Source organism: Podarcis pityusensis (assembly GCF_964106645.2).
Source record: "Podarcis pityusensis genome assembly, chromosome: 16".
In the NCBI taxonomy this organism is placed as follows: Eukaryota; Metazoa; Chordata; class Lepidosauria; order Squamata; family Lacertidae; genus Podarcis; species Podarcis pityusensis.
This window is the reverse complement of record NC_138041.1, coordinates 24,643,157-24,653,147: the sequence shown is the minus strand read 5'-3', so window position 1 is coordinate 24,653,147 and position 9,991 is coordinate 24,643,157. Positions and strand designations below refer to the sequence as shown.

Below are 9,991 nucleotides of genomic sequence, written 5' to 3'. Positions count from 1 at the left end.
TTGTTTTCTCATGATCCTTTAACTTAATATACTATAACTTTAAATTTTCATCTGTTATCAATCCTTTTTTACATACACCTTTATAGCATTACTGCTTAAACCACCTAGCTTCATTCCAACACCATTCTAACATTCATTAATTTTGCAATATTTCTATAAATAGTCTTTAAATTTCTTCCAATCTTCTTCCACCGACTCTTCTCCCTGGTCTCGGATTCTGCCAGTCATTTCCGCCAATTCCATGTAGTCCATCACCTTCATCTGCCATTCTTCCAGAGTGTGTCTTCCAATACTTTGCAATAAGTATTCTTGCTGCTGTTGTGGCATACATAAAGAAAGTTCTGACTTAATTGCTGACTTAACTAATTGAAATTGGAATACAAAAAAGGGAGGTATGAGGAGGTCAGGGAAACAAGTATATGAATGTAAGCTATGGAAAGATTGATCCATTTTTCTTTTTTTTTCTTTTTAAGTGTCTTTTATTCTTTTATTCTGTATTTTGTATTTTGCTTGTATTGCTTGTATTTTTACTTTTTGTTTTTGTGTAATTCTTTCTTTCTCTGAAATTTTAATAAATATCATTTAAAAAAAAAAAAAAACAGCGGCAAAAGTATTGTTAGCCCAGAAATGGAAGCAAGAAGAAATTCTGACAAAAGAAGAATGGCAGACAAAATTAATGGACTATGCAGAATTGGACAAATTGACAGGAAGGATTCAAAACCTGCGGGACCAGAGATTTACAGAAGATTGGAAGAAGTATATGAATTGTTTGAAGAGCAACTGCAATCAACAAATTTCGCTAGTAGGACTAGAAGAAGTTTTGTAAGGAGAAATATATGAAGTGTTACAAAGTAGAAAAAGATAGAGATATTGGTTATGAGTTTGAAATGTGAATAGGGAAAATAAGAAATGCATACTAAGAGATTAGATTGGAAAATTTTCAGACAGGACCGATGGAAGTAAAAAAAAATTGAATAAGATGTAAAAGTATGTTTATTTACTGTTGAAAATGATATGTTAAAAAACTAATTAAAAAATTATATATAGGATGTCCACGAGTTCTAGCGTTAAAATCTAGTTAAAATCCCAGGTTCAAAGAAGAGGAATTTGGCAAACTGGCTTCGTAAACACAGAGGCCTGTATCATAACTGCTCAGAATCTCAGAGTGAGTCAGTTCATGCAATTGTAGGTTACTTGGGGAGATTATTAACACACTTCTACAACTCGTCCAGGATTTAACAGCAGCCTCGCTGGACCAGACCAAAGGTCCATCTCATTTAGCTTTGCCCAACCTGGTGCAATCTAACAGAACACATTTTTTTATGTTAGTTTCTCTGACGTATGCGTTTCTTCCCACACTTTACCCTAGTCAATGTATCTCTGAGCACATTACTTGGTTGGAGAACCAGATTGCAAAATTCAGAGAAGCACGAATTTCAACGGATGGCTGAGTTTCGGTTCATGCATTGTTCCGGAAAGTGTGATTTCGGGAAGGTTTGCTTTTAACCTGGATAGCTCAGTTGGCTAGAGCAGGCATAGGCAAACTTGGCCCTCCAGATATTTTTGGGACTACAATTCCCATCATCCCTGACCCATGAGGGATCATGGGAGTTGTAGTCCCAAAACATCTGGAGGGCCGAGCTTGCCTATGCCTGGGCTAGAGTGTGGTGCTGATAATGCCAAGGTTGCAGGTTCGATCCCTGCATATTCCTGCACTGCAGAGAGTTGGACTGGATTATTCTCAGGGTCCCTGCCAACTCTACAATTCTATGATATGAGAAAGGAATCTAATTTCTGCCCCACCCCTTTCTCCAGGTGAGCCCCTGTGCAAAACACAAAAAGATCAACAGAAGCGTGGGTTACTGGGAATTGGAAATACTCCCAACCCCTTCATCTTGAGATCTGCAAGAGCTCTCAAGAGATGGATGGCAAGGGGACCCAAATGAGCCCTTGAGAACTCAAGCACTTTTTGCTCAATACTCTGTCAAAGAAAGTCATCTATTCAGCCAGATGATGCATTCAACTTTGGGGAGCATTGCATTTGCTTTTCTGATTATAAGGCAAGAGCTTCTATCCCATTTTCGAACTTTCGTTTCGCACTGCGGTGCTTGTTGCGTCATGGAACTGCAGTTGTTGTTTTTTTAAATTATATTTATTAAGATTTTACAACAAGTTTTAGCATAATCAAAAATTCAAATTAGATTTTACATTTTCAGTTAACACCCCCCCCCCAACTTCTCTTTCTGGTTTATAGCATACAGTGGTACCTCGGTTACAGACGCTTCAGGTTCCAGACGCTTGAGGTTCCAGACTCTTTTAACCCAGAAATAGTACCTTGGGTTAAGAACTTTGCTTCAGGATGAGAACAGAAATCGTGTTCCGTCGGTGCGGCGGCAGAAAGAGGCCCCATTAGCTAAAGTGGTGCTCAGGTTAAGAACAGTTTCAGGTTAAGAACGGACCTCCGGAACAAATTAAGTACTTAACTTATTATTATTATTATTACTTATTATTAACCACTGTATTTATTTCTTCTGCATATAATTTATATGCCTTATGTACTAAAATGAACGTTGTACCTTGTTAGTCTGTTCTTAACATTTTAACCTCATTTTTCTATTTTCTATTTATATTTGTCCATTGTAAGTGTATTACTCGAATCCTGCAAGTGAGTTCATTTCAATGCATTGTTTCCGTAAATACATCATAAAAGGTTCTCAATCTTTTTTGAAGTCATGGTTGTCCTTATCTTTGAGTCCCTCAGTTAGCTTCGCCATTTCAGCATATTCCATCAACTTTTCTTGCTATTGTTTTTCGTTGGTATTTCATCGCTTTTCCATCTTTGAGCTAATAAAATTCTAGCCGCTGTTGTCGCATACATAAATAGATTCTTCTTGTCTTTTGATAAATCTTGACCTACAATACCTAATAAAAACGCTTCTGGTCTTTTTAACAAAGGTTATCTTGAACTTTTTTTTCATTTCATTGTAAATCATATCCCAATAATTTCTAATTATTTTACAATTCCACCACATATGAAAAAGGTACCTTCCTTTTCTTTGTATTTTCAGCACTTGTTGGAACTTTTTCAACACATTTTTGCCATTTTCACCGGTGTAATATACCATCTATACATCATTTTCATATACAGTGGTACCTCGGGTTAAGTACTTAATTCGTTCCGGAGGGCCGTTCTTAATATGAAACTGTTCTTAACCTGAAGCACCACTTTAGCTGATGGGGCCTGCTGCTGTCACTGCACCGCCGCTGCATGATTTCTGTTCTCATCCTGAAGCAAAGTTCTTAACCCGAGGTAATATTTCTGGGTTAGCAGAGTCTGTAACCTGAAGCATATGTAACCTGAAGCGTATGTAACCCAAGGTACCACTGTAATTCTCTTTCAGCAATATACAATCCGTAAATTTTAAATTATTTTTCCATAACTTTCCCCAATCTTCCATTTGTATATTGTGTCCTATATATTGTGACTTTATCTGGAACTGCAGCTTTTTGACTGATAAGTCACACAGAATCACCCTCACATCAGTGGGCATGGTGTGATATAATAAAGACCATCACTAGGCATTGATGCTAATCCTCTGCCCTTTGTGCTTCTGTTATAGGATTTTTCCTGATTTCCGAGAACTCCGGAGGAGGCCCTTCTCTTAATCCCACCACCCACACAGGCGCTCTTGCTGGGCACACAGAAAAGGGCCTTCTTGGTGGCTGCTCCCAGACTGTGAAACTCCCTCCCAGGAAAAGCTAGACTGGCTCCATCCTTGTTCTCTTTCTGCCAGCAGGCAAAGGCTGTTTTATTCCCACAGGCCTTTGCGAACTTTTTTTCTTTTTCTTTCTAATGAAAGGACTTTTAAGAGTGCTGTGCTGTTTTTATTTTCTCTATTTCAATAGATTTGTGTTATATACTGTTTAAACTCTATTCTAGTTTAATTACTTTTTAAAGATTACCTTTTATATGATTTTAGCTATTTGTATTTTATCTGTCTAGCTTTAATTTGTGTAAGATGCCTTGGGTCCTGGTCTGGGGGGAAAGGGGGGATGATGATGGTGGTGGTGCCAGGTTAATAATAATAGTCCCAGGTTACGAGGACTACCGATGGATTTTTTTTTTCTGGAATCAAGGAACATGGAAATGAGTGTTAAACATGCTATATATCACATTAGTTTTCCAGAAGTGGCTTTTGTGCCGTGTGAAAGCTCAAGCACAATGTGGGAATTAGCAGTTAGGCAAACTCTGGGGAAATGGAATTAACAGCTACATGAATGAAGCTGGGCATGACCCAGCTCATTAGAAAGCCTGTTTTCAATGCTTAATAATAATAATAATTTTTTATTTATACCCTGCCCATCTGGCTGGGTCTCCCCAGCCACCCTGGGCGGCTTCCAACAAAGTATTAAAATACAGTGGTCTGTTAAACATTCAAAGCTCCCCTAAACAGAGCTGCCTTCAGATGTCTTCTAAAAGTCTGGTAGTTGTTTTTCTCTTTGACATCTGGTGGGAGGGCGTTCCACAGGGTGGGTGCCACTACCGAGAAGGACCTCTGCCTGGTTCCCTGTAACTTGGCTTCTCGCAGTGAGGGAACCTCCAGAAGGCCCTCAGCACTGGACCTCAGTGTCTGGGCAGAACGATAGGAGTGGAGGCGCTCCTTCAGGTATACTGGACCTGACTCTCTGGGCAGCTCCCAACACTCTGGGCGGCTCCCAACAGAACAAGTATAGCTCCCCACGGAACATTCGCACCCCAAAGCTTTGACCCCATTTCTTTGCTAAGAGTGTGGAAACTGAAGCAATGCAGGCGGTGGCCAACCTGAGAGAACACCCTTACTCCCACAGAGCAATGAGGCAAAGAAGCTTCAGAGCATACAGAGTCTCAAAGCACCTTAGAGACTAAAACCTTGTATTAAGAACATAAGGAGAGCCTGGTGGGTCAGGTCACTGGCCCACCTAGTCCAGCCTCCTGCTCTCACAGTGGCCGCCGAAATGCCTGGGGGAAACCCACAAGCAGGACCTGAGCACAAGAGCAACATTCTCCCCACCTGTGGTTCCCAGCAGCTAGTATTCAGAAGCATTGCTGCCTCCAACTGTGGCTAGCATGAATTTGTCCACCCTCTTTTAAAGTTATATAAGTTGGAGGCCACCACTGCGTCTTGTGGGAGTGAGTTCCACAGTTTAACTAAGCACCGTTTGAAGTGCTTCCTTTTATGTGTCCTGCCAAGGCTTAGGGCAGAATAAGCATGCTGACAATTCATTTCAGAAATCATTGACAATAAAAATATAATAATACTATTAATTTATTATTTACACCCCGCCCATCTAGCAGGGTTTCCCCAGCCACTCTGGGTGGCTCCCAACAGAACTAAAAGCACAATAAAACATCAGACATTAAAAACTTCCCTAAACAGGGCTGCCTTCACGAAACAACTCTTGCGCCCAACTGGGAACGCTGTGCAGGCTAAGGCTGCTTTCCTACATAAGCATAAGGTAAAGGGTAAAGGGACCCCGACCATTAGGTCCAGTCGTGACCAACTCTGGGGTTCCAGCACTCATCTCGCTTTATTGGCCGAGGGAGCTGGCGTACAGCTTCCGGGTCATGTGGCCAGCATGACTAAGCCGCTTCTGGCAACCCAGAGCAGCGCTTGGAGAAGCCGTTTACCTTCCCGCCGGAGCGGTACCTATTTATCTACTTGCACTTTGACGTGCTGTCGAACTGCTAGGTTGGCAGGAGCAGGGACCGAGCAACGGGAGCTCACCCCGTCGCAGGGATTCGAACCACCGACCTTCTGATCGGCAAGTCCTAGGCTCTGTGGTTTAACCCACAGCGTGCATAAGCCCTTTTCAGCTCAGTTAAGACCAGTTTCTCAGACTTAGGATCTGGCTTCCACAACAATGCAATGTGGAGTTGGGCAAATCTTGCTCCATTCAGCCTGGTGGATCAGGTTGCGAAACCAGTCCTGCAAGACGCTGTTGAAGTTTCACGGAAGGTTCTAATCTGAAGGTTGAGATCTTTCAAACAGTTGAACTACCAGAGATTATTTCCAAAAAATCTGTTGGTCCTGGGATGGAACCTTTTAATGCAAATTAAAGCTGGCTTGCAGACTTTACATGCCCAACCAAAAAACCCAGCAGAGGTGACATCTCAGCATTCAGAACTACAGTTCCCGCGATTCTTTAATCACCAGGACTATTAAAAGTGGTACAGTTGAGCTTTAAACGTACAGTGTGAATGTGGCCTAGGTCTGGAGGTGAGGACCAGCTTCAAATCCCCGCCCAGCCACTGGGCGACCTCAGGCCAATCGCTCTCAACCTATCCTTCCTTGCAAGGGTGTCGCAAGGAGGTGATGAACGAAATAAACACACTGACCGCTGGCAACAGCAATAACACAAAACAAGCTCTGGGGGCAAAGGGCAGCATATAAGTGTAAGAAGATAAAATAGTTTGACATAGGAGAGTGACAACCAGCGCTCAGTTCTAGGAAGTCAGGAGATTCCTTGCAAGAAAATGATACAGTGCCCTGGCCCATCTCTGCAAACAGAAGAATTAAGCCACCTTCCTCCAAACTGGTGCTGTTGAAATGCTACAACTCCCATCACCCTCCACCAGCGCTGCCATGCATTTTAGCAAACTAATAACATGTATTTCAAAAAGCAAAAGAAGATTCTTAAAAAACGGACAGACAAAACTAGTTTGCGTAGAATGGATTTCCAGTGAAAACCTGCTTTGCTTAGAATGGATTTCCACTGAGTTCAACAGAACTTGCATGCCTAGGATCCCAAGATTAGTGATTCACAGTGGCTACTCAGAAGTAAGTCCTGCTGAATGCCATGGGGTCCTGCTCCGCATAAGTTAAGACTGCATGATTCTAAAACAGGACTACCCGGCTTCTGAAATGCTTTCTCTGGAGTAAGCCCCAACTAAGTTCAATGGGACTTTCTTCCTAAGAAATTAAGTTTTAAGGTAACAGGAGGCTGTTCCTGGGCAGCCACCTGACTGAATGCTTACTCGGGAGTAAGCCCTACAGACTTAAATAGGTATTTCTCCGCAGCAAATGCAGTTTCCGGGGATTGGATCCAATGTCAGCCCTACTCAGAGTAGACCTATTGAAGTGAATGGACATCACTAAGTTTCGTTCATTCCAACGGGTCTCCTTCAAGTAGAACTTAGTTGAACCGCAACAGTTGTTTCCAGAACACGTTTACTCGGGAGTAAATCCCATTGAGTTGAGTGGGGTTCTTACTCCCGAGTAAAAGCATGCCGAGGTTCGCAGCCCACGCACCTGGAGACGGCTTTCGTGAGCACCGGGTAGAGGCGCAGCAGGAGCAAGTAGCGCGCCAGCAGCTTCTGGGGCAGCGGCCCCGATTCGGGCTTGGAAAGCGCCGGAGACATCGCGCAGACGAGCCGGACGGAGGAGCAAAGAAAAAAGCGCTCCGGGAGGTCCACTGCGCATGCGCTTCAGCGGCTGCCGCCGAGAAGCTGGGCTAGCCACGCCCACGCAGCGGTATCGACCCCCGAAATGAGCCAATCAGAGGGGAGAGGGCGGGCATTACGACACAATAAGTGGGCGTGGCGTAGAAAGCAGGCGAAACAGTCACACACAAGAGTCCTAAACTTTTGCGCCTGGGGGGGCGGAGCCGGACGCGAATGTGGGCGGGACGGTTAGCTGAGGCGAAAAAAATTACCCAATGAAAAGAGGGATAAGGAGCCGGGTGGTGCGCGTAGGGGCGGAGCTAGCCTTGCTTGTGAGGAGACTTTGACAGCGAGCGGGAAGGCGGAGCCACTTCTTTCTTTCTTTTCTCCTCAGGGTGGATTCCTCTTCTCCTACTGGCTGCGGGAGGATAGGGGCGGTCCCACTGGCGGAACCATGATTGGCGGCGGCTCTCGGATGACAGCGGGTCGCGCCGCTTGTTTGCTCGCTCGCGGGAACGGGGAATCTCGCGCGGTTTCTGAGAGCGCGCGAAACTCAGTCTGGCCGGGATGGCGTATTGGAGAGGCGGCGGGCGGCGTCGCCGGTGGGGAACGGAGGCCCCCGCAGAAGGCGGCGAGGGAGAGGCGCCGCCGCGGTGAGGAAAGGGGCGCGGAGGGGCCCCCTCAGAACATGTACAGAGTGTCATTTGGCAGGAATTGGGGCTTTTATGGGCGGGTGGGGAGCACCTGAGCATGTGCAGAGTGCATTCGCCGCAAGTGCAGGGTTGCCCCTGAACTTGTGCAGAGTGCATTTCTTCCGAATCCGTCGGGGAAGGGATTGGCATTTGTGGATCCTCTGTACATGTGCAGAGTGCATTCACGGTCACAGGAACCCGGATATACTCATAGTGTATTTCTTGGGAAAGGGATTGGCATTTGTGTAAGAACATGGAAAATAACTGCCCTGAGACCTCCGGGTACAGGGCGGTATATAAATTCAATTAATAATAATAATAAAATTAAATTCCCCAGAGTGACAGGGGAAACCTAGCCAGATGGGCAGGGTATAAATACAATTTGTATTTTATTTTATTTTATTTACACCCCACATATCTGACTGGGTTACCCAGCCACTCTGGGCGGCTCCCAACAGAATATTAAAAACACAATAAAACATCAAACTTTACAAACTTCCCTAAACAGGGCTGCCTTCAAATGTCTTCTAAAAGTCAGATAGTTGTTTATTTCTGATAGTTGTTTATTTCAGATAGTTGACATCTGATGGGAGGGCGTTTCACAGGGTGGGCACCACTACCGAGAAGGCCCTCTGCCTGGTTCCCTGTAACCTCATAATAATAATAATCTGGGTATATGAACCTGAAAATGTATCCCAGATTGGATCTCCTTAACTACTAGAAGGAGCTATAGGCCAGAACCTTTTCCATAGTGCCTCACTCCCATCGATCCCAAGTGGGATCAGACAAGCCCCATTGCACGCTAATTTAATTAATTTCTGTATATTATTATTATATTTCTATACTGCCCTTCATCCGAAGATCCCAGAGTGGTTTTCAATATAAAAACACAACGTAGTAACAAAACAAGCATAACGTAGTAACAAAACAAACCAATAAACCCCCACATACAGTTTAAAGGGCCATATATTATTTAATTAGCCAAAGGCCTAGGAGAACAGGAATGTTTTTACCTTAAACAAGATTTTTATGGGCTTTGGGAATAATTAAAATATGCAAGGTGGGCGTTATTTTTAAGCTCCCCCCCCCCCCGTTTATTTTGTAGTATGTTACTGTATACCTTGGTTAGAAATGGATATTTTAAATGTTTAATTATTTGCTGTATTTTTAATGGGTTTGTGCTGTATATGGCTGCAAACTGCCTTGGAAGGCATTTTTGCCTAAAAAGTGGTTTTAAAAGTCTATTAACTAAATAAAATAATGTCAAAGAGCACCTGCCATTTTTGTCAACAAATGAAGGCGTCTCGGATGCCTGCAATGGGTTTTTCCTATAGTACCTAGAGCTGAAGTAAACACCAGCCTGTAAAATAAACACACACAAAAGTGTGTACAGAGAACATGTACAGATTGAATTTCCCTCACCCTTGAAATTTTTCGGCTCTTGGTCCTACAACCTGTTTTTTGTTGCCATGGGTGATCAGTTTTTATTTTTCATTAAATGTATTTATTTGAAGCATTTTGTGTCTTGCTTTATCTGAAAAAGCTCAGAACAGCTTGTGAAAATCAGTAATAAGGTAAATTAAGTAAGCGTGAGTAATTCCCACGCCAATTTTACATTATAAAATACAGTTATTTACGCTAGTTGGAGAATAAAGTATTTTTATCTCCAACCACTAGTAAATCTATTTGCTTCTAGCTTATGGGGTATTCAAACATATTTTTGCAGCCTTTAGGACTAGAAGCCTGTTTTTCCTTTTTTTATTTGAAAGTTGAGTCATGGGGAACCCACTTATGTCCCTGGCTACAACCACTTCGGTAAGCTGTGTAGCAAAAGTTTTTTTTCTTTTCACTGTTCTCAGTGTTTGCTCCAGCTTCTGTT

The 9,991-nt window shown here is 43.3% G+C and overlaps 2 protein-coding genes across 2 annotated transcripts in view; one reads left to right on the top strand and one right to left on the bottom strand.

Annotated features, from left to right (window-relative positions):
* Positions 1–7,474, bottom strand: part of PXMP2 (peroxisomal membrane protein 2) — an 11,671-nt gene extending 4,197 nt beyond the window's left edge. The window contains exon 1 of the mRNA XM_080984368.1: positions 7,251–7,474. Within this exon, the coding sequence (XP_080840494.1) occupies positions 7,251–7,399 (149 nt within the window). The 5' untranslated portion in view covers positions 7,400–7,474. The remainder of the gene's footprint in view (positions 1–7,250) is intronic.
* Positions 1–9,991, top strand: part of POLE (DNA polymerase epsilon, catalytic subunit) — a 78,967-nt gene that overhangs the window by 17,021 nt on the left and 51,955 nt on the right. The window contains exon 3 of the mRNA XM_080986140.1: positions 7,815–8,073. Within this exon, the coding sequence (XP_080842266.1) occupies positions 7,988–8,073 (86 nt within the window). The 5' untranslated portion in view covers positions 7,815–7,987. The remainder of the gene's footprint in view (positions 1–7,814; positions 8,074–9,991) is intronic.